The 24,806-nt window shown below is 43.8% G+C and overlaps 1 protein-coding gene across 1 annotated transcript; it reads right to left on the bottom strand.

Annotated features, from left to right (window-relative positions):
* Positions 1-6,554: 6,554 nt before the first annotated feature.
* On the bottom strand, positions 6,555-21,226 carry CLDN11 (claudin 11). The gene is made up of 3 exons (XM_067738017.1): positions 20,781-21,226; positions 17,063-17,227; positions 6,555-7,868 (listed from the first exon to the last, which is right to left on the bottom strand). Exons 1-3 carry the CDS (start codon positions 21,004-21,006, stop codon positions 7,636-7,638), a joined length of 624 nt encoding a protein of 207 aa, XP_067594118.1. The 5' UTR covers positions 21,007-21,226; the 3' UTR covers positions 6,555-7,635.
* Positions 21,227-24,806: the final 3,580 nt, after the last annotated feature.

Here is a 24,806-nt window from a genome sequence, read left to right as displayed (position 1 = left end):
TGAGGGTGGGAGCCCCTGTGATGGAATTTGGTTCCTTGTAAGAGGAAGAAGAAAGACTAGAGCTCCCCCCCGCTCTTTCTCTCCCCACCGAGTGAGGACACAAGAAGGCAGCTGTCTGCAAACCAGGAAGAGTCCTCCCCAGACACCAGCTCTGCCGACACCTTGATCTTGGACTTCCCAGCCTCCAGAACCATGAGAAATAAACGTTGACTGTTTTAAGCCACCCAATCTATGGTATTTTGTTATAGCAGTCTGAACTGACTAAAACAGATGCCCTCTTCATAGAATGTCAGAAGGTATGACATAGGCTACAAGTTTCCCTCAAAATCCACTCTTTTCTTCTTACAGACTTAAACAATTAGCCAGGCACACAGCCAGATAGAACAAAGGCCACATCCAGCTTCACAGACATGCCACCTGTATAGTCTCACAAGCCCCACAAGCAGAAGGACCGTTAAACCCTGGCTTAATTCTCTGCTGTTGGCATCTCGGATTCTTAATAATTTTATCATTGAACTTGTGTTTTGTAAGTGAAGTCTAATGGGACCATGGAGCATGCGTGTGAGCTAAGAAAATATGTGCAATGCATGTGTGCATCACTTCTTGCCACCTTATCTGTGTTCGTGATTCCCACGAGCACAGATTTCTGATGGACCCATGATGTATGGGAGCTCAGCAGGACTCAAAGCAAGTTCAGAGGTAAGTGTTTATTATGCCTATGACTGAGTGCCATGGTTTGAATGTTTGTGTCCTCCCAAAATTCATATGTTGAAATCCAACACCCACAAATGATGGTATTAGGAGGTGGGGCCTTTGGGAGGTACTTAGGTCATGAGAGTGGAGCACTCATGAATGGGATTAGTGATTTTATAAAGGAGACCCCACAGAGCACCCTCACCCCTTCTACCATGTGAGGACACAGGGAGAGGGTGCTAGCTATGAAGCAGGAAGAGGGTCCTCATTAGGTGACCATGCTGGTGTCTTGATCTTGGACTTCCCAGAACTGTGAGAAATAAATTTCTGTTGTTTATAAGCTTCCGGTCTGTGGTATTTTATTATAGCAGCCTGAACAGACTAAAACTAGGTAAACAGGTACACAGACAGTCCCCAGAGGCCACACTTACCATTCAAACAACAACTTTCTTCAAATAGAGAAAGAAGACAATGAAATTCTAAGAAACATGAATGACCAAGGAACATTATCTTTGTATTAATTCCCTGTATTCACCAACCACTTTACACTGAAAATGATGACATAAAAGGAAAGGGAAAAAAAAAAAAAAAAGAAGGAAAGGGAAAGATAGGGCAACTTATGGGTCGTATTCATTTCAATCCTTCCTTACTCATCAGAAAGCTGAAGGTAGAGCATGTTGGCAGAATGTGTGCATATCAAGAAGTAAAATTAAAAATGAGTTACTTCTGTGCAATGTTTCCACCGTTCTAATAAGAAATACTAATATGTGTACATGCTACCAAATAGAAATTGTGGAATTTTAGTGTTTCCGTGTAAAAGTGAACTGTTCTTTTATTTGCATTTAAAACAGACGTTGCACAACAGAAATACGAATGGTAAAATTCAGGCTTTTAATTTAAAATTTTAATTTTTCTTTACTTAGAACAACATTAAATAGCAAAAAAAAAAAAAAAAAAAAAATCCACCATGACAACTCAAGAGAGAGACCACAAAAAAAAGGAAAAAGCTTTATGTTTTAAGTATTTTTAACCACACTTTTTCCCTGCTTTTTGTAAAAGGAGCTACATATTTCCATTTTATCCTGGGCACTGCAGATTATGTAGCCAATCTTGATAAAGACCATACTTCCCAGCCTCTCTTGCAGCTACATGTGGCCATGTGACTTACTGCAAGCAGATTCCTGCAGCAGCTTCAGGGAACTATCTTAGGAGATGGTGGGCATGAGCCTTTGGCCCTTTTCTTTGATCCTTTCTCCAGCTGCAGTGTAGATGCTGCCATCTTGCACCATGAGTTCAAGAGTCACCCCCTGGGGCTAGCAAAGCGGTGAGTTGGAAGGAGCCAGGGTCCCTGAGGGCTTTGTGAAGAAGAACCATCTAATACGCCAAGACTGTGAATTGCTCAACTTTTACCGTGTGTAGAATGGATTTCATGAAATGACTTGGTAATAGTGTGTGCCTGTATTAGTCACTAAGTGAATGCCTAGATTTTTATTTTTATTGTTTGTTTTTTAGTCAGCTAAAAAAAGAAATATTATTCTTCATATTTTTCTTGGGAACAGTTCAGCACCCTTGGATCATCTACAATCCCCAGCATGGGGTCACTGCTTCAAGTTTCCACTTTGCTCACTGTACCTGGCCGAGCCTTCTACGACAAGTCAGTGGCAGCTGACTTCACTGTTCTTGTTGCACCTATCGTAATAAAAGCTGAGCTCTGGCACCTGGAGAGGAAGTTCTTATATCATTCAAACAAGAAAAGATTGACACCTTCAACTAAATTCCACCCCTAAAAAACAGCATGCTCCTCTGTGGAAGGTCTCAGCAGGACACGGCGCAGAAACCTGGAGAAGGCCTTCTCTGCCCATTCCTCAGTCTTCTGTGCGTAATTAAATCAACAGAGTTTGGGGATTGGCTGACTTTCAACACCCATAAAAAAGGTGCAAAGTTGGGAGAAGATCTAGTCAATATGCCTTTATATATCAAATATTCTGTAAACTCTTATCTTTAATCTGTGCACTAATGTGCTTCTGCTGGTATTTTATTTTCTCCTCTCAGTCAGGGTGTAAATTTCCAAAGTAGATCAAAGATGGCAATGATAAGAAGCCAATGGCATCATGACGTTCCTGACTACACCACTAGGTTGTGAGTTAACTGAGGGCTGGGATTGACTTTGAGATTCTTTTTCATATCTGGTGGCTAATGTATGGCTGGCACATAACAAGTACTCATCAAATGTTTGCTTAATTAATTAACAAATGAATCAATTAATGAATCAATAAATACTTTTAACAGATGCTCTTAAAATCCATTTTAGGATGACTGAAGTTCTAAGAGCTTGTGACTTGCCTTTTTCTAGTGTTCAAATTTTCTTTAATGAGTGTATACGACTCCAGGTATGAGTCTAGACCAAAAGCATCAGCATCCCCTGAGAGCTGGTTAGAGATGCAGAGTCCCAGGCCCCACCCCAGACCTGATGAATCAGAAGCTGCATTTTAACCAGACCCCAAGGTGATAGGTGTGAACACCACAGTTTGAAAAGCAAAGTTGAACGTAACTTGACATAACATTTTAATTACAGAAAGCCCCAGACTGTGACAACTAGGTGCTCTTTGCCATTTGGAAGGTAATTTTGCTATAAAGCAGAAGCAATTCTTCCCTTCTACAATCCTCTAGAAATGGCTTACGGTTTCCATGTTTTTCATTTCAACAATGTGGCATGGAGCAGTGACAAGTCCCTCCATCTCCACACCCTCCCCCAGCCCCAGGGCCACAAAGCCTGAGCTCTGAGATTCTGCGTGAGGTAAAGAAATATAGATTCCTCAAGAGCTGCTATTCAAGCCATAAGCAGCATGTGCCAATGTTCCACCCACAATTCTGGTTTAGTCTCCTTTAAGCTGCACATCTGGCTGTCACACACTCTTTTGTGGGGACATCTCAATGGCAGCACTGATGCTGCCTTTGCCCAAAGCCAGCCCTACAGTGGCCTCCCTGTCCTCCCAGCATGTGATGTCATGAGCATGAATGTCCTGCCAAACATTTAAGATGTTGCAGTTCACATTGTGTACATTGTATAGAGAAACACTGAAACGCAGATTTGAAATTAAACAAAAACAAAACTACAGGGCAAGATACAACCAAACCTTGTTCTATTGTTATCCCTAACCACCAGTTCAGCACAAATATGTAACTTGTATTCTTAAAGTAGACAATCTTCTCTCTCTCTCTCTCTCTCTTTTCTTTTTTTTTCTGTCATTGTAACTAGCATCTGTAGATTCAGAGATTTCCTTGAAACATTCTTTCTCTAATGTGGTTTCTATCAAATTCTTGGAAAGCTTGAGCAGAACTGGTTCATTTCAAACCAAAGGTCCCCTGCATGTGGTCCCTTCAGAAGAGGCCAAAGAGTTGGAGGGAAGCTGCATATAACTGTTAGAGTAATCTTGCCACCGAGGACCATCTAAGAGGGATGAAGGATGGGATTAGCTGCACTACAAAAAGGCATGAGGAACAGGTCCTTCCCTTCACTGTTTAACAAAGTGTGGCGTGGGAACCACCTCTTCAGAATCACTGGGGATGTACAATAAAAATGCAGCTTCTTGGGAAACAACCCATATCTATTGAGTCAGTGTCCAAGGTGAGTGCAATTTACCTGACCTCCTGTAGTGATCCTTATCTTGGAGAACAAGGGCTTTAGAGCTAGACTTGAATCCAATTTTAGTGCTCTACAGGGGCGATCTGACTTTGATAAATAACCTAAACTCTCTACATGTTCTTTTCCTCATCTATACAACAGGGAAGGATTGAGGGTGTGAAGTTCCTGGCACAAACAGGTCTCAGGAGCAGGACTTCCCTTTTCCCTGTTATTCAGGTAGAGCTCTTTGGGTCTGCCTTTTTACCTGTGAACAGGGGTCACTGTCTTCCCCTGAGTGACAATTACTATATGTGCCAGGTTTTAACAGAGCTCTAATGAAGGCAGCTAAAATCATCAAGACTGAATCCCCTTTTGTTGTTAAGAGAGAACTGCTGTTCTCTAGCTGTGCTGTCCAATCCAATAGCCATTAGCCATAATTAGCACTTGCAGTATGGCCGGGACAAATGGAGAGGTGCTGTAAGTATAAAAGCCACACTGGAATCCAAGACTTAATACAAAAAGAAGAGCATGAGATATCCCATTAATAATTGGTTACAGGGAATCCCCTGGTGGTCCAGTAGTTAGGACTCCGGCTCTCACACTGCCAAGGGCCCGGGTTCAATCCCTTGTCGGGGAACTAAGATCCCACCAGCCGTGTGGCACAGCCACAGATAATAATAATAATAATGGATTACATAATGAAATGATAATATTTTTGAGGCATTGGATTAAAATAGAATATATTAAAATTAATTTTGCTTGTTTACTTTTAGCTTTTTAATGTGGCCCCTAGAAAATTTTAAATTACACACGTGGCTCATATTACATTTCTACTGGACAGTGTTGTTCTGGAGGAACAGCTATACCCCCCCCTCCCTCCCTCACACTGATAATAAAACCCAGCACCGGAGTTATGACCTACAATATGGGATTCCCTAACTAGGCGGGCAACGATCACCTTGGAGAGACTGGGGTATCTCTTCTCCTGCTGTAGGGAAAAGGGGGGCTCCTAAAGCATACCCCCTCACGAGAGAAAGCAAGCAGCAGTCTCAGGGAGGGGTGTGGGTCAGTGAGCGCATGCATCCATAAGAGGACACTTCTGATTCAAGCCGGTGGTTGTGACGAGGGGGACAAGGGCCTTCCTTGTCCACGCCCCCTGAGAGCATCCTGCTTTATCCATGTTCCCAATCATTACTCCCTGGCAAGTTTTCATGAGGTAGGGAGCATCCTCCAATACAATCACACCACTTGTGTCCTTACGAGACTGTATCATAGGGCTTCCCTGGTGGCGCAGTGGTTGAGAGTCCGTCTGCCGATGCAGGGGACACGGGTTCGTGCCCCGGTCCGGGAAGATCCCACATGCCGCAGAGCGTCTGGGCCCGTGAGCCATGGCCACTGAGCCTGCTCATCCGGAGCCTGTGCTCCGCAACGGGAGAGGCCACAACAGTGAGAGGCCCGCGTACCACAAAAACAAAAAAGACTGTGTCATAACTAAGCAAATATTTTGGTCAACAAGAAGATAATCTTTTCTCCATAGGTAATTTAGAAATAGTTTCCACCAGGTTATAATCTGATGTACACAGATCTCTACAAAAATGAATAGCCCAAATGGATATTTCCAAAGAGGAAATGTTTGCCAATCATTATACTATCAGCTAATGAAATTAATACTTTTGGAAAAATATGGCCAAAATAGACTGTAATCTGTTTTTTTAGAGCAGACTTGTAACTTGACAGAGTTTCTGATATAGAAAACACACATAAATCAATTCAATGTATTTGTCTTTGTTCAAAATTACCAAATATATACATTCATATGTTTGAATGAAATACATTTAGATATTATGACCTAGAGATCCAATAAAATGGGATTGTTTTATAGTTCCCTTTATACCTAGCCAATTCCTTTACTAAGCACTCAACGTAGATAAAGGAGTTTAACTGTGTGATACTTGGCACTTGATATCTGATGGCTGCCTATTTATATATGACTTAAAGAAGCCATAACATCCCCACTTAAGAGACCTAGAGATCATCTAGGTTACATTTTTACTACCACACATTACCACCACGATACAGTGAATAAAATATAACTTTTCAATTATTCATGGCAGTGCAGAATGACTGGTTCTTGAATCCCTGACCAGGTTCCCTATAAACTACTAGCAGAGATTAATGAAAAATTTTTCAATTGATGGATGAATACCTCTGGATACAACAGAATATTAAAGGCCAGTTTTGCAGACAGTCCGTTATTTTATTGCACAGATTTCATTTAAAGAATAAAATGCACCATCAATGTTTGGAGAGTTTGGGGTCCAGATACTGATACACCATCAGTATTTGCACCCATAAAGCCAAATTCAACAGTACAATTTATGTTAAACAATATTGCTTCAAGGCAGCTAACAGAATGAAAATAGAGAGAAATGGGGGAAAGCTTCTAAAATGTGTTAAATGGAAGCACATGCAGGTGTAGGATTCAAAACTACATCATACAAACCTGGAAATCAAAAACGTTTTGTGGAATGTCAGTTCGAGTTATACTCACTTGTACTGTTATTTATGGTATCATTAAAGTCTACCTGGTTCATTTCCTTCATACTGATGAATTGAGAATTTCAGGAAAACCATGGTTATAAAAATGAGCAATCTTGAAAAAGTATGTACAGATAAATGTAAAATCACAAACTAAAAAATATCTCCACCCCTTGCCCTCAACTTACAAAAGGGAAACTTTCCCATGGAGGGAAAGTGCCACAATTCCCCTCCCTTCCCCACCCCGTGTTCCCAATTCTATCTTTTTCTATTGGTTATAACTAAGTGACCTTGGAGCTGAGAGAGGAGGGAGGGAACAGAGAGGCATGTTTATGAGGCTCCCATTGTCATCTGTAACAGTTTGAAAGTGTCTTTTATTTCTCTCCCCACACCCAACTCAGCAATGTTTGCAAGATATTTAAAAGTTAAAGAGAGGGGGAAATTTTTTTCCCATATATGTGTGTGTGTGTGTGTGTGTGTGTGTATATATATATATATATATATATATATATATATGTGACAAAGGAATGCCCAGAAAAGAGCTAATAGTGGGCAAAACCATGGAAAAAATGTGTGGCATCGGAGCTAAAGATTTCTCTTAAGGCAACAAAAGGAGAGGAGGTGTTAAGACTACAAAATGCCAGACAGGATGCTTTTCTAGACCGTTGGCTTTGGAGCCTGGCAGAGGAGTGGGCTTCCCACCCCTTCACTGTGGCAAGCAAACCTAGGGCCATGGGCCCAGCATCTATAGCACCTCCATGGGCAGGCTGGTAGCTCTCTTATACATGGGCGCTCTTGGCATGAGTGGGGGAACTGGAGCCCGAAGAGTAGTAGAAACGGTTTTCACCAAACGACTGGGCATCTCCGGCGCAGCAGATGATGACACAGCCACCCACAAGGCACAGCACAGCACCGATCCAGCCCGCGTACAGGGAGTAGCCAAAGCTCACGATGGTGGTCTCACGGTGGGCGCACACAGGAAACCAGATGGTGGCGACCATGGCACAGAGAGCTGGGGAGACATGGAGAGGGCTGTGACTGGGCATCCCCATCACACACCAGCAGCGGGCAGGCTCCCCTTCACTCCACATACACACCCCCCTGGCTTCCAACCAACTCCAAAAACTCAATACACTCAGCTCTGCTCCCGCAGGGGCAATCAGAACTTAAAGGTTTGAATCTATGGAATAAGCTGATCAAAAGCTTGTACCAAACTGCTAGGTCCTAATTTTTTCAACAGGTGGTGGAGACAAAAGAACTCTGATGTAAAAACCTAGAAATAAATCATTTAAGTCCAAAAAATATGTATTTGTATTTATTTATATATCTTGACTTTATATACCTATAATTATAATTCTACTCTTACACTTACCTAATTGCATTATAATTATCTCTTTACATGTCTACTTCCCATTCCAAGTTCTGAGTTCCTTGAAGGCAGGGCCCATGTCTTATGTTTGTAAAGTCAGAGTTTAGCTCAGTACAAAGCACAGAGTATGTGCTCAGTGAATGACTGGATGACCTGAGCTATTCAAAAATGAGAAACAAGACAGTGCCCACTCCAATTTCCACTCTATTCTTTCAGTTTGGTCAATTCATAGTACAAAGACCGGAAGAAGCTATGAAAATTCTCTTGCTGTGGTGAATACTGCCAGACCTCAGTGGAGTATCGGCTAAGAGTCTGAGTTTGTATTGTGCTGTTTCACAGTCACAAAATCTCCATACACACATGAACAGTTCTCAGAGTAAAAGAAGTTACCCATTCAAGGGTTGTGACCCATCACAACAAATGTCATCACCATAAGAAATAGCCTCTACATCATTTAGTGCTTCCCCTCCTCCCAAGCAAAGTAACAAAACAGGGCAGGCGGGAGCCTATAAAGACTTGAAGAAACATTTTAAACCTCTACACTAGCAAGTCAAATAGGGTAGCTACAAGCTACATGGGCTATTGAACATTTCTTATGAGGGTAGTGAGACTGAAAACCAAATTTTGAATTTTAATTAGTTTAAATGAACACATGTAGCTAGTGGCTAATGTACTACCCAACGCTCTAGGCAAAGTAACTCCATTCTTCTTTTGGTATCATCTGATCTCTCACAACTACAGCAGGACAGAAATTTTAGTTAAAGATGTAGGTTGGGATGGCACATGAAAGTTGACAGACCAAAAAGTAACAATAATAATAATGTTTCTAATTGTTAGTCATAAAGCCTTTGATACGTTCACGGCAGGGCATTGCACTGTTTGCTACAAGGGGTACCCTTGTCACTTTCAACTCAGCAAGCTTTTTTCTGCTTATACAGAGTAATTTTCTAACTTACTTCTATGCCCACAGAGAAAACAATGTAATTTTTCTTTAACATAGCACTCAAATCTAACAGCCCTGTACATTAGTTCTAAACTGAAGAAAAGATTTAAGTCTTACGCATTTTGAAAGACCTTTTAGACTATCTCATTGCACTTGTGTAGGTTGTAACATAGGGTTTTGTTGACAACACTGTAAGCCCATCCCCACAAGGTGTGTATATATATATATAAATAGATGTGATTCCTGTCCTAAAAAAGTATAGATCCCAAGTGGAAGTCAGAAGTAAGAAAGTGAACTTGGGGGCTTTGAATTGCTCCAACTGGCTTTCTAACAGCCTAAATTCATTCCGTTAACTGTGAACTATTCATATATTTAAGCAGTTTATATATTGATAGATTATCTAAGAAGCTAAAATCTGTCCATATGTTAATAGCTTCACTTAAAGAGTAAAGCACCATCATGCCAGCTTCTGTAATAGTTTTATATGGGATACCATAAGAAGATGTATTTTCCTTCTGTGAATAGAGTATTCTCAAGAACACCAGTTGATCTGGTTGATGGAACCTTCCCTTTCCAATGCAGGGCTTTGAATACTTAAGATACAATTTTTTTCTTTCTCTTCCTCTGGCCACAGATTCCAAATCTGGCACTCTTGGAGAACTGCTTGGCTATTGTCATAGTTATACTCTCAGTGAGGCACAGAGAAAAGCCTTTTCTCTATCATGAAAGGGGCACAACCTTTTTCTAGAGTGTTTGAGCCAGAAAGAATTGCTCTAGATTCTTCATATCAAGATACAATCCAGCTACACACCCCTAGATGCCCAAAAGGGGCATACGTTCTGATACGGGCAAAAACAGCAACCTAGCAAGGGCTTCCAAACACCCAAGCTTGATTAGAGGGAAAGGTGGGGAGGGAAAAGCCGAATTCCATAGGGAAAAAAAAAAGATTTGATTCCCAGTTGATTTGGTTCAATCCAATTGATCTTTCCTATAAACTATTAACTGGATTCAAAACAGGTTATGGTTCAAATTAAGTTTTATGTTTTTCAATTACTTTGTATTTATATATACCACACACACACACACACACACACACACAAACAAAAGCATTCTCCACATTTCATTTAAACCTCACTTAACTTGCAGGTTGGTTTAGATTTTATAGAATAAGATTTAAAGTTTGCCTCTAATTTCACTGAATTCTTTCCCTTTTCCTAGGCAAAGGTTATCTTCACGTAGGGAAAGAATCAGGCTCGCTATTCAAAAGTAATTATCACTCTTGATTTTGAATGTTTTAGAGATTTTGTTAGATTTCATTCCTATATAATTCACCAGAAAAAGGAAAAAATCATTAAAATGTCTGAACATTTAAATAATGAACTTATAGGACTGGGTGAGTGAATGAGTGGATGGATGGACAGACAGATGGAGAGATGAGAGGTAGATTCATTTCCAGTCTATTCTCCACCTCATCCACACCAAAACTGACTTCCAAAATTATAAAACTTGAATGTGACTTTAACACACTCAAAGCTACAAGCTCATGATTTACCTCATTAAAGATGTCCTTCTTTTACAGTCCATGCAAAACAAAGCAAATGAGCACCAGCAGGCTCTTTATTTCCTAGTAGATAATGGAACCCTGGGTGGAATTCCTGTGGCTCTCAAAGATGGACCACATCAAAAACCACTAGAAGATGACAGACTGCCACACAACATAAAGGGAATGAGAGGTTCACTGTGACCTTCAACTGAACTCACAACGAAGAATGTTTAAAAACTAAAAAAGGAGTTTACTCAATTTCAGCATGGTTTGAAGGGAAAGGAGATTTACTGATTTACTAGTTTTAATCAGTAAAGTTAAAAATGCAAGTCATATCATACTCAGCTGAAAGATGTGACACATTAATAGAACTGGCAGTAATTTTTGGCTTTCTTAAAGACATAGGAGGCCTGCTAGAATTATTGCTATTTGCAGACACACACACACATACAAAGAGTTTGTAATGATTCTCTCCATATTTGGGGAAAATAAAGAAAATGTTTTTCTTAAAAAGTCACAGTTACCCATAAGGTAAAGAACATTGAAGGAAGGTAAAGGGAATTTTCATTTCTTTTTATGTCATCAGAATTTATTTTTAAATTAAGTCTCTAAAAATAGGACAGGGGGAATTTTTTTTTTTTCTTTTTTTTAATTTGCGGTACGCGGGCCTCTCACTGCCGTGGCCTCTCCCGCTGCGGAGCACAGGCGCCGGACGCGCAGGCTCAGCGGCCATGGCTCACGGGCCCAGCAGCTCCGTGGCATGTGGGATCCTCCCGGACCAGGCACGAGCCCGCGTCCCCTGCATCGGCAGGAGGACTCTCAACCACTGCACCACCAGGGAAGCCCAGGACGGGGAATTTTAACACTTAGATTTTTCAATTTGTTCCTCCTCTTCTAACTTCAGAAGATGCAATAATTAACTGCACAAGAGGGAAAAAATTCTGCCACTTGTGGGGGACTAGAAAGTGAAAATTAGGGATATCTTCATCTGAAAAAAGAAAAGAAGGAGAAGGGGAGAAGAAAGCTTCACTGTGTAGATATAGATTCATCTGGACTTGGTCCTCTCACAAGCAGAAATCCTTGCTCCTCATAGAATAAAATTGTTTGCCCTTTTGGATAAATTTCAAATAATTTAATACAATCAGTTCTTTAGTTGATAGGAAATACCCTTATTAAAAGTTAGCAATGATTTTGATGTAGCCAAACACAGAAAATACTTGGGAAGGCAGTTTAAGAGCAAACATGAAATGTAAGTGTAGCTTTTCATCTCTTTAGGGATTAGATGACACAGGGTAATACATGGAGTTAAATAAATGTGATGAAGTTAAATAAAATTGGTACAGGTGTGTTTGGCTTTGGAGGTAACAACTTAGAGACAGAGAGAGAAGGACAGACAGACAAAGAAGCCCAGAAAGACAGAAGAGCAGCCGACCCTGACATTTCTTCCTTCCTCCAATGAGCACCTCTGTTTTCAGGCTTCGTCACTTTCAGTACTAAGCATTGAAACAACTTTTAAAGGCATCGTTTCCAGCACAAAGCAATATTTTCATTAAAATAAATTACTCTGACTTACATTAGTAATACTGGAAAAAATCTCCCTTGATCTGATATCTTGAGATTTGCTTCAAAAAAATCTGGGGACTGGGAGAAAAGTAGACGTACAGAGACGAAGCAGATTGAAGGTGAGTTGATCATTATTGGGAATGAGTTTGGGTTCATTACACTAGCCTCTACTTTTGCGTATGCTTCAAATTTTCCACAACACCTTTTTTTAAAATCCCCTTCCATTTAACATTTTACAGTGCACCGAACGCCATCTTCCGCAATTGATGCTATTATCTCATATGATCTAACTAGCAATTCACTTTAGCTTTTCACAAAGAAGCCGGTTAACTCAAGACAGCAAGTAATCAGATTTCTAACCAGCTGTTGGTTGGAGTCATACGTATTTGTTGTTTCCTTATAATCTGAAACCACAAAATGTTTCGTCTTTCCTTTTTCCATTTGTCACCGTCTAAAGTTTGACTTAAGAAAACAGCCGCCAGAGGACACAGGCCTCTATGCAATGACTTTTATGAAGATCTAATGTTTACAACAATCATCAAGTCAATGGAATATCTGAGTACATTATTTTCCTGGCCTGCTTTCAGCCCTTTTTCCCCTTTATTTCTATTCCACACATCGTTATCTCTTTTTTCCTACAACTTTTTTAAAAAGCCAGCTTCGTGGTTATTTGTTAAGTTTTTAAAAAACACTGAAGTTAGAGACAGGAAAGACCCCATAAAGCAGTTAATTCCTCCAATTTTACTAATAAGGTCATTTTAAGCCACAACCATACTAAGATGCTACATCCTTTCTTCTACCCACATGAAATTTGATTTAGATTAGGAACTTTGTGTAAAGTTAATGAGTTTGAAAGAAGACTTTTTCTATTATCTCAGTACTCCGGGATTAAGGGCATCACTGTTTATTTCACACCCAAGGATTCCCAATCCCCCTAGGACATCCGATTCTCTGTGTGTGACAAGCTCAATTTTTCCCACATTTGCATATACCCTTTATTTTACGGCACTTTCATTATTAGCCTATAAGTTCCAAGTTGCAAACTTTTTTCCAATACAAATATTGGATTCCTGAGGCCATACTTTTGAAACCTTTTTTCCAATACAAATATTGGATTCCTGAGGCCATACTTTTTAAAAGGAGGAGAGAAGACGAAGGATTCCACTTAGGAAGGAAAATACATTTCCTTTCCTTCCATTCCCTACCCCATCTCCCCAAGAAACACCCAAATCAAGGACTTTGTAACTTACAGTGAGATGAGAAGTAGACTGAATCAGAACTAAGCTTGAGCATTTTCAGTTGGGTAGCTTATCATGACTTTTCATAATGGAATAAGTCCAAAACTCAAACTATTGATCCCTACACTCTGGTTTTTACAAAGTAAGCAAAGAAAATATTTCCATTAGACCAGGATGTGACCTGGTGTTTCCAGGAACAGCTCGTCATCTCTCCTTACCAGTTTCACGTGTGGAGATGACCCTGCAGAAATTAGATGTGATGGAAGGAATACCCAGTTACCTTCTAGGTTAGCTCTCTATTTCCTCTAAACAACAACATCTATAAGGTAGCAACCAGTTGTTGAGCACCTACTGGGCGCCAGACACCGTGCACGTTAAATAACTTGCATACATCATTTCACTATTCTTACCAACCTCAGAAGTAGGCAGTATTGTCCCCATTTTATATAAAGCCTCAGAGACATTAAGTAACTGGCCCCATTCACACAGCTAGAAAGCGGTAGGTCCAAGATTTAGTACAGTTGGTCTGACTCCACATGATAGGATGAAGCATCTCAGGGCATAGATACCTCCTGCCTCAGCGGGGGTTCTTGAAAAGCCATAGGTTAGAATTAGATTTGCCTCTGCTCCATCCTGGATCTGAGGCGCCCACTGCGCCTTGAACTACTCATCTAGCTTAAGAAGTCGGCAGTTTCGGGCTCCCATTCCTTCCCCCACAGCAGGAACCAAATCCTCACAACACTGAACTCAGACTCCTGAGAAGATAAGCTGTTGTACCACAGACATAATTTATTTTAAGCTTTCTGAAAAATAAAGGTTTTCAGAGTCAGGAAGAACTGATTTTCATTAAAAGTGCTTACAGTTTTCATCCCAAGATTAGCTTTGACACTGTTTCCGGTTCCCAGGCTCCCACACCCCAGTGTGCCTGGCCCCCGTTGGAAGGGGACCACACCTCAACTGGAGCACCTCTGGTGACCCCTAGGACAGAAGCCCATCCTGAGCCACACAAAGGGAGGCTTCACTCTCTCTTGCTCCTCCCACCCACTGCCCAGCAGGGGAAACAAGGCAGGGGAAACAAGGCACACGGGCTCCCTGCCGAGGAGACCTAGGGGAGGCCAGCAGGTGCCACACTTGAGACAATGAGCTTTACATTTCCAGATCTAGCAAGCAAGGGAGCTTGTTCCAGTCTAAACAACATCCAACCCAAAGGCAAGCCGCGACCCACTGAGAAACAAATCCGGACAGGAGCCATCAAAGAGGACGCAAGTACCACTGGAGATGCAAGGCTGCAAGAGGGCAAGGGGCAGCCTCCCTGGGGGAAGGGGTGTCAGATCACTCAATGCCCCGTCCATCGTCTCCCTCTGGGCAGCAAACAAAGACTGAGGAGCTCACACCCATACCTGCCCACCCCTCTCACTCTCCTCTCTATGATTCTGTCTGCATCCACCAACCCACTTGAAAAAGATGAAGAAAAACAGTATTTAATTCGTCTAGGAAGTTTCAAACGACGGGTTGTTATTTTTTTAATAATCATTATATTCAACTGGACAATTAAGTTGTTTTCAGGGGTTTTTTAAATACCAATTTGTCTCTGTGACTTTGCTTTTATATCTTTATTTTCTACAGGATTTGGGTTTGGGGTTTTCTCATGTATTCTCTTACTTGTGGATATTCTGTGACTCTCATATGGAAGGCTAGGATTTCTAAAGATGAACGCTCAACACAACGGACCCATCCTTTGGTTCTGGGATCCTCAGAGCTAAAGAGAAAGCCTTCTGGGGCTTCTGTAAGAATGTGAGGAAAGTTACAAACAACCGCAAATATCTAGGATGAGAAGGGTTTCACCTGGATTCTGCAAACCAGTTTAATTGTAGAGCTTTTGTCAACCTACTGGAAAGGGAGTTCAGATGCAAAGATCTGGCCATCGAAAAGCACTACAAGGAAGGACCCTGTGAGTTGACTGAAGCACATGATGCTGATTTTGTGTTCCGTGTGGCACTCCCACACAAATTCTTTGTGGCGGGAACCAAAATGTCCACGCCCAAATTCTTCTCTGGACATTACAGAGGTTTTCTGGTCTTTTCACTCCTATTAACACACACACACACACACACACACACATGCGCACACACACATGCACACACACGCACATGCACACGCACACGCAAGCCCCTCCTCTGAATTCTCCATGGCTTCACAAGGCTCTAAAAACCTCCAACCCTTTGCAATCAAGGGAAACCTCACCCCTATGCCTCATGTCTCCTCACCTCACCGGTGTCACTGTGGGTGACCATCACTAAGTGGCACTGATCCACACAGAACCCTGGCTCCTTACCTTTCCCCCTCAAACACATGGTCTGATACCAGTTTGGGGATGGGAATGTCCTGTCCCAGGAGAACATGATTTATATCTAACTCATATGCAAACCAATGTCTCCTCACAATGTCTTGGGACACTTGGCAATAAGAGCTGCTGTTCTTAAAATGCATGTCAGAGAGTAGAGCTAGAAGGACCCTCCCTAGGCTGTTAAATCAAGATCCCCGTGTGCAGGTGTAATCAGGAACACCGAACAAGCACATGGCATGTCCTTGGCCTGAGCTGCCCCTCTCTCCAACCCATGACCTGATCACCTTCTATCCAGCTCTCAAAATTCATCGCCAGGGTCCTCTGCTCTGGAAAACTCCTCCAATCTGATCAGGTGCCTTCCTATGTGTATGCACAGCCTGTGTACCTTTTTTAGATGAGCAAGTATACCAAGTACATCAAGATGTCCAAGTACACTCAAAGCACAGACTACCTTCTTTTCTCCAATATCCCCAGTGCCTACCACACCGCCCAGCACTCAGCGGATGCTCAGTGAATGCTTACTGAATAAAAGATGGAATCATCACCTGGTGATCTACCACCCTCAGCATCTTACTTTTATCTTGCCCTCCTCTTTCTCTGGTCTTTCTTTATATGTTAACTGAAGTTCTCAATCCTGGTTGCACTCAAGAGTCACCTGGGAAGCTTTCAAAAAATATCTTTGCCTGGTCTAATGCCCAGAAACTCTGACTCAATGGACCTGCAGTGGGACCTGGACACAGGTGTTTCCAAAAACGGATTTTTATCATGAGGCCTGAGTGGAGAGCTGCCCTGTAACTCTTCTGCCTTCTGTTCTCTCTCTTAGGCACACCCTCAAAATCCTTTTTGTTTGTTTTCTTTAACTTTTTTTTCCCTTGGCAGCGCCGAATGGCCTGTGGGATCTCAGTTCCCGGACCAGGGATCGAACCTGCACCCCCTGCAGTGGACGTGCAGAGCCCTAACCACTGGACAGCCAGGGAAGTCCCTTAACTTACTTTTATGTTCAGTGATTCCCACAGACATTACTTATCCCTCTGCATCAACCGCCCAAGAAACATAAAGGGATACACATTGTGGGGGGCTTTTCCCCCAGTGGATTCACATGCCTTCCTTGCACACGTCTCTTGAACTCGATGAAGCAGCAGCAAGACCCGAGATTCTTCAGGTTCGCTGGGAGTCGGGGTGCTCTACAGAAAGCTGTCTTACCCACAAGAATGAGCATGACGCCAGCCAGCTGGGCCCGCCTGTACTTGGCCACGCCAGGCTCATGGCCCGTTCGGATGCAGGGGAGAACGGTCAGCAGCAGGAGAATGGCCGGCAGACCCAGGACTGAGGCAGCGATCATCAGGGCTCGGCAAGCCTGCACGTAGCCTGGGAACAAGAGTGCAGACAGGGTGGGTTAGGCCATGGGTCCCTGTGGATCCTCAATCCTGCCTCACGGGAATCCAGCACCATCTACCTCTTCCTCCCTCTTGTCCCGCTCCAGGACTTATAATATGTTAAATGTTGTCCAAGATCACTTTGCATGTTCAATTTTTAACGTGACTCAGTGACAAAAAAAAAGGAAGGTTGGGGGCTGGAGAGACTGAATGGGGATCCCTGGTTTAGACCACTCATCCAAGCTTCCGAGATGAAGAGGCCAAGAGTACGATTACACTGTTACATCACCTTGTGAAAAATTCAGATTAAAATTCAAATCTTTGAAGAATTCTTCTGTGATGGTCTGTGTTGATCCCAGCCTGCTGTTGATATGTTCTACCTGTGTGACCTTGGGCAAGTGTCTTGACACTTTCCTCACCTACAGAGTAAAAATAATAATAGTACCTACATCTCTCCAATGGAATTCAACTAAGATTAAATTCGTTAATTCATGAAGTGCTCAGAACAGTGCCTAGCGCATGCTAAGTACTGCAAAAAGGGTCAGCTATTATTACTGGTATTCCTAATTTTACTCTGTGTCAAGGCAGTACTTTTATCTCCAGGTGTACTAGGTGATTTTGTCCCTTAATCATGTGCTTTTAATTCACATTGTATATAAACAGTATGTGGCCCTAGCTAGACTAAGCTAAGATTCAGGCTTCCTCTCTTGATATCTCCCCAGATACTGCTTGCTCATGAATCCTGTCCCCTAGAGATGGTCAGGCTCCATCTCCTGCCTCCCCGACTGTGCCCTGGGCATGCTTCCACAATGGTCCATTTTCCATAAAGGCATCTCTCCAGCCCCAGGGATTCCTAGAAGACAGACACCTGCCTTGGTCTTCATGGAGTTAACACAGTGCCCACAACAGATGATGTAAACATACAATTATGAATGAAGGAATTAACGAGTTGAATAATAAGAGTGGAGCAAAGCTACCTGAACTTTATACTGTCAAATAAAATGCCAGGTAACTACTTTATTAAGAAACAGATTATGATATGTGCAATATTTATGTAAAATAAATCTGACAAGATGCTGGGAGAATATGACACACTTAAATGTATCGTTTCTCACTAAAACACTCTCCCTCCTTCAAAAAAGGGGGTGGGGGAGTTGTAACTCTCCCTCTTGACTCAGAGGAAAGTAGAGCTAATGACCTGGGGGAAGCAGAGTTAATGACAAAGCCAAAAACAAGCCCCAGCTTCTGCCTCCTGTGGCAGGACCCTCACACCAAATGTGGCCAGCCTACCCGTGCACCAAGACCCGACTGCAAGATTGCCTCTTAGCAAGTTGTGTTTTGCGAGAATTCAGACTCCACAAGGGCACGCTCCCAACAATTGCCCAACTCAGTTTCTTCTGAATTAAGGGTAATAAATCAATCAAGTATCTGTTGACTTGAAGACCCCCAGATAGGAGCCACAGGAGGTCTGAGGCAAGACCTCTGACCTCAGCCCTAAGCCCCTGCGACTGGTCAGAGAACCAGGGCTGACATAAAGGAGAGTCAGCTAGCCACCCGGATTCTGAAATTCATGGCACGGTCTGTGAACATGCTAGGTGTCCAGGCCACATTTGAGAATCTAAAGATGGAGACTGAGATCTGTCCCTGTCCCCACCTACGGTGTGAGGGAGGGGACCGCAGGAAGGATTAGGTCCTCCCTAAAGTGTACTCCATCTGTAGGATGGCCTATGTTCTCTAAAAATAAACCACTTGTCACTGAATGCTCAGCAAACTTAATTTCAGGAGGAAGGAAGCAGAGAGTAATTTTATGCTTCAAGTCAGATTCTTAAAAATACCATGCCCGGCTTTAAATAAAAAATATAGCTACCATTTATGCAGCCTCTACTCCATCTAAGGAGGCTTACATTTCTTATCTCATTTAATCCCCAAAACAACTCTGAAAGAGAGGGGGTTGGTTTCATTTTAATTTTTAAAAGACGACGACTGGGGTTCATAGAGGTTAGGAACTTGTCCCAAATCACTCGGTTTGTAAGCACTGCATCCCAGAGTCTGATCCAGGTCTACCAACGGCAGCTTTAACTGAAGGTGGGTCCACATCTGGGTTCCCCAGACCTCTGTCATTCTGAAAGTCCAAAATGGAGGGCAGGACTGGCACGCACTGTGCGTACCTGCTGTGTGTCAGGGGCAGTGCCAGGTGCAGGGGAAGATGCAAAGAGGGTAGGATGCTATCTATATCTCTGAGGAATTTAAAATGTGCTAGGAGAACTTGACTCACAAACAAGGAACAGAAAAGTCAAAACGTGCATTGACGGGGATAGGGGTCAAATACCAGGGTGGCAAGGAGGAAGGGCGGATAGATTCCGACTACAAGGACCTGGAAATAGGAAGCACTTGAGGTGAGGCTTAAAGAGGGACAGTCTTCGGGAGAGAAAAGCTCATCCAGGAGAAGGCCAAAGCCAAAGTCTCCCAGACTGGCGGCCTCGGGGGCCAGTTACTCCGGCCGACCGCCCAGTTACTCCACTTGTTAAGGAAACCGGGATAGGCCTTTAAAGGCGCACCATCCTCAAAGGCTAGCGAGACAGTCGTGCTTAGGCCTGGGCCGGGATAAGCCAAGATTCCGAGCAGAAAACCTGAAGGGGCTCCGAAGACCTTGTCAATCATCCAACTGGCTCGAGGTTTAAATCTGAATTGAAACTTGCCCAGAATTTTTCAACGGGGCAGCAAGTTAAGATTCGGCACCGGCTGGCGTCGGGGAAGGTGGAAACTAGGCAACTCTTCCCTCCCCTCCCCACTCTGAGGCACAACCGTAGGGGAGGGGGCGACCCGCGGAGTTGCTCCTTTTCCCAAGGTGAGTGGGCCCTCCCAGGGGCGCCCGTTCTTCCCTCTCTGACCCCAGGGTGCGGAGACTGGGAGGGGAATCTCGGCAGGCCCGAGGACCGACGCCCTTCACTGCGGGGGCAAGGGGTAGGGGAAATGGGACAGGCCCCGGGGCCTGTGGGAACCGACTGGGCGCAGGTAGGAGGGCCCTAACTTGGCCAGGTCACCTCGGCCGTCCCACAAGGACTGGGAAATTCAGCCTGCGCCTGTTCGGATAGCTGGAATGCTTTTGTTTCTCTCTTTCCTCCTCCAGCCTCTGCGGGTGGATTCTAACAGGGAAAGCAGGGCGCCTGAAGGAGGAGGCCAGGGGATGAAGTACTTCTGATCCACCCACAGTGGGAGCACGCGGCAGGTGAGGCTACGGTAATTAATATGTAGGGAGTTCCAACTATGTGTCTATGTCTCAGTTCATTACCTTCTCAGGGTGACTCGGCCAGTGGCCACCACTGTCATCCCAAATTCCAGATAAGAAAACTGAGGCTGAGAGAGGTTAAGTTCAGGGCTACCTAATTCCTCCTCAACAAAGTAGGACTGAAGGTGTCAAAAGATGCCCCAAAGTCTTCAAGCCCCCAGATGATTCTGTGAACGCTGCCTAATGCTCCCCTCCCCCGTCTGCCCGGAAGGAAAGGGTTTATTTAGGACAGCCACTTGCAAGGCAGGGTCCTTACCCGGCAGGATGAGGATGTCCACCAGGGGCTTGCAGTGGTACAGCCCCGTGGCCAGGACGCAGTCGGCCCACAGCCCCTTGGAGCCCAGCTCGTCCAGCTTGCGGCAGGTGGGGATAGTGTAGCCGCAGGTCACCACCCAGTCATTGGTGGACGTGGTGACGATGATGCCGATCCAACCCACGAAGCTCGTGACGAAACCCACTATCTGCAGGAATGTGGCCACCATCGTGGCCGCCCTGGAGTCCCTGCGCCTCTCCCCTCACTAGCTGTGCCCGCGCCCGGGCTCGACGGCGCCTGACCCGGTCCTCCTTCTCCCGCGCTGGCGAGCCGTTGGCCTGCGACGGCGAGATGCGGGATGCTGGAGGAGGCGGGAAGCCACGAGACGCAGCGAGCCCAGCTGCACGACGGGCGCGCGGCGAGGACAGCAGCGCGGCTGGGCAGCGCTCCCCCGCCCCCCTCTTTAAACCCCTCAGACCCGGCCGGCGAGCTCCAATCCGCGACGGCCCCGGGTCCAGCAGACCAATCGCCGGGCGGGGTCAGGAGTGGGATGTGGAGGGAAGCAGAGTTAGGGAGGGGTGATCCCGCCGCCCCGCCGGCGAGCGTCGCACGGTTAGTGTTGGAAATAATAAAATTTCGAAAGAAAATAATTCGATCCAGGTCCAAGTAATGGACAGTGACAAGAGGGCCTGCGTCAGGCGCGAGTTCTATTTTGCTGCGAATTCTTTCTCTTCTTGCTGCCCCTCCCTCTCTCATCCTATCTCTGGGTCTCTCGCTCCATCCCTCCTCAGCTTCTCCCTATTCCTTCCCAGCTGAGAGCAAGGACCGTGGTACTCCCAAGAGCGCCCAGTACAGTTCCTCCTTGGCCCAGGATTGTTTTTTGTTTTTGTGTTTTAATACATCTTTATTGGAGTATAACTGCTTCACAGTACTGTGTTAGTTTCTGTTGTACAACAAAGTGAATCAGCCACACGCATACATAAATCCCCATATCCCCTCCCTCTTTAGCCTCCCTCCGCCCTCCCTATCCCACCCCTCTAGGTTTCCCAAAGCACGGAGCTGATCTCCCTGTGCTATGCGCCTGCTTCCCACTAGCTATATATATATATATATATATATGTGTGTGTGTGTGTGTGTGTGTGTGTGTGTGTGTGTGTGTGTGTGTGTGTGTCGATGCTACTCTCACTTCACCCCAGCTTCCTCCTCCCCCCACCAAGTCCATTCTCTATGTCTGTGTCTTTATTCCTGCCCTGCCACTAGGTTCATCAGTACCTTTTTTTTTTTAGATTCCATATATATGTGTTAGCATACGGTATTTGTTTTTCTCTTTCGGACTTACTTCACTCTGTATGACAGACTCTAGGTCCATCTACCTCACTACAAATAACTCAATTTCGTTTCTTTCTATGGCTGAGTAATATTCCATTGTCAGCCCAGGATGGTAACTGATGAGCTGAGAATTGCCCTAAGAAACAGACTTGAAGCATTCAGCATACCATAGTTACTGGTAGAAAGAAAATGATCCTTTGCCAGTGGTCAAAAATCATCAGAGGTGGCCATGGCCAGAGTAATGATAACAACAACAGTAGCAACTCACATTTATGCAGCTGTCATGTACCATGTGCATGCGTTTATATTTTATAAATTATCTCATTTAATTCTCTTAGCAGCCCTTTATGGTAGAAATGATTGTTTACACATAATCCTCACGAAGAAACAGCATGAGAGAGGCTAAGTTGCCCAAGTTCACATAACAAGGAAGGGGTAGCCTGCATCCCACCTCACTAACCATTCCTGGGAACCTGTCCTGATTGTCACTTTCTGAAAATTCCTAAAGGGCTCGTGTCGCTCTCTCTTTTTTTTTTTTTTTTTTTTTTGCAGTACGCAGGCGTCTCACTGTTGTGGCCTCTCCCGTTGCGGAGCACAGGCTCCAGACACGCAGGCTCAGCGGCCATGGCTCACGGGCCCAGCCGCTCCGTGGCATGTGGGATCTTCCTGGACCAGGGCACGAACCCGTGTCCCCTGCATCGGCAGGCGGACTCTCAACAACTGCGCCACCAGGGAAGCCCTCGTGTCTCATTTTTGACATTAAAAGCTAGGCTGACAGCTCCTGCTCACTGTAGATAAGTTAGTATCTGCACTCCACTGAGAACACTGCCTAGCCTAGAGTGAGTGCTCTGCAAGTGTAAGCTGTCATCATCATCATCACCATCACCGTCATCAACATCATCAAGCCACCTTCTCTCCATGCATTCAAGTAAGACCTATTGTATGTACTTTTCTATCATGTAGAGAAGTTGTCCTTGGGCTATATTTACATTAAACAGTTTTAACTCCCTTTGATACTTTTGGTTTATTATATTCCTCTATCAAAAATCATGAGATTTAAAGATGAGAAGGATTTCAGTAAGCACAAAACTTCCTACTCAACCCTCCAAGATATAGATCATAAGTCACAGGTACTAAGCTTTCCCATATCTCTGCTGGGCAAATCACCATGTCTTCTAGAGAAGACTTGCCTCAAGGAGACCCCAAAGGAATCAACTGCACAGACAGAAAAGGCTCTGTAAGAGATGAGAGAGTGTCAATTAAAAAGCTGCAATAACCACCCAGGAGAGCACAGTGGGTAAGAATGCAGGCTGCCTGGCCTCGAATCCTGTCTCCACCATTTCCTAGCTGTGGATTCAAGTTACCTCACTTCTCTGGGCCTCAGTTTTCTCATGTGTAAAATGAGGGTTAAAATAGTGCCTAACTCATAGGCTTCTTGATGATTATGTGAGTTAATATACATACTGAGCTTTAAACAATGTCTGGTACAAGGTAAGGCCTCAGGGAACCTGGGCTGCTATTATATATGATATATATAATATGATTTTATATATATATACATACATACACATATATTTATATATAATTCAGAACCCTTGCTTTTGTACTCTTATGTGTTCTCCTTGAACTCATACAAGTTTTGTTTGTAGGAAATACTATATTATAGGAATATGTCCCTTTTTTGAGTGAGTCATCGTGTTTGGGGCATTTCATCACCAGGGTCTACTGACCTGGATGTTTTCAGATATTTCCTTATAACATAAAAAAGAGCTTTTGTAAGAAGTAAAACATAAAACCCAAGCAACATCAATTCACTAAAAAAGAAGTTATGCAATCTGCACTCTTGTGACTCCATGAGCATTTGACATTCTAACAATAAAAATCTAACCAATCATAATTCAACAATGCCCAGATCACCCAAAGTTCTCAGACACACAGAGGCACCTGCAAAGGCAGATTTCAGAACTCAGGCTCTAACTGGTAGACGGAGTTGTGCAGTTAAGATCTTGGAATGGAACTTCCTGAGTTCATATTCCAACTTGATTACTTGAGCTGTCCCTTATCCTATGCAACTCTCAGGTTTTTCATCTATAAAGTGAGACTAGCAGATGCCCCGATACAGTTATAGCGAGGATTAAGTGAGATAACTTTTACGAAGTACATAGCACAGTGCCCGGCACTGATGGGCACTCATAAATGTTAGCTACTTTTGGTATTATTCACAGGCAATATTGATCGATTGGAAATATGAGTTGCCTTTGATAAAGACTAAAACTAAAATAATTAGGTTATTGCTATTGTTATCTATTAATGGGAGAAAAAAATCTTAAAATGAATGTTTAAATGATCACAGCACAGATGTACAAAAGGCCACTCAAGGGAGGCCAGCAAAATATAACCTATTTGAACGAATTAGCCATAAATAGTGTGTCCCTTGAAAAGAAAGTTGGGCAGCCATGGAAGAATAGAGACCTGGGAACCCAGAGGCAGAGAGAGGCCGTGAGAATCCTCCACTATCCACAGGAGATGGAAATGGCATGGTGGCCGCAGAATCCGAGGGTGCGGTCCCTTTGGCAAGGCTCTCTGTAAAGTGGGGAAGTCCCTCAAGCTATGTTGGCCAAGGTACTTTTCCTAAAATCATCTGCATTCTTTGGCTGTGACTCTACTCCCCAAGCCCTCCTCTTCATTAGAATCTGCCTT

Source organism: Pseudorca crassidens, chromosome 5 (assembly GCF_039906515.1).
Source record: "Pseudorca crassidens isolate mPseCra1 chromosome 5, mPseCra1.hap1, whole genome shotgun sequence".
Taxonomy (NCBI): Eukaryota; Metazoa; Chordata; class Mammalia; order Artiodactyla; family Delphinidae; genus Pseudorca; species Pseudorca crassidens.
Note: the sequence above shows the minus strand (reverse complement) of the source record. Positions and strands in the feature narration are given on the sequence as shown.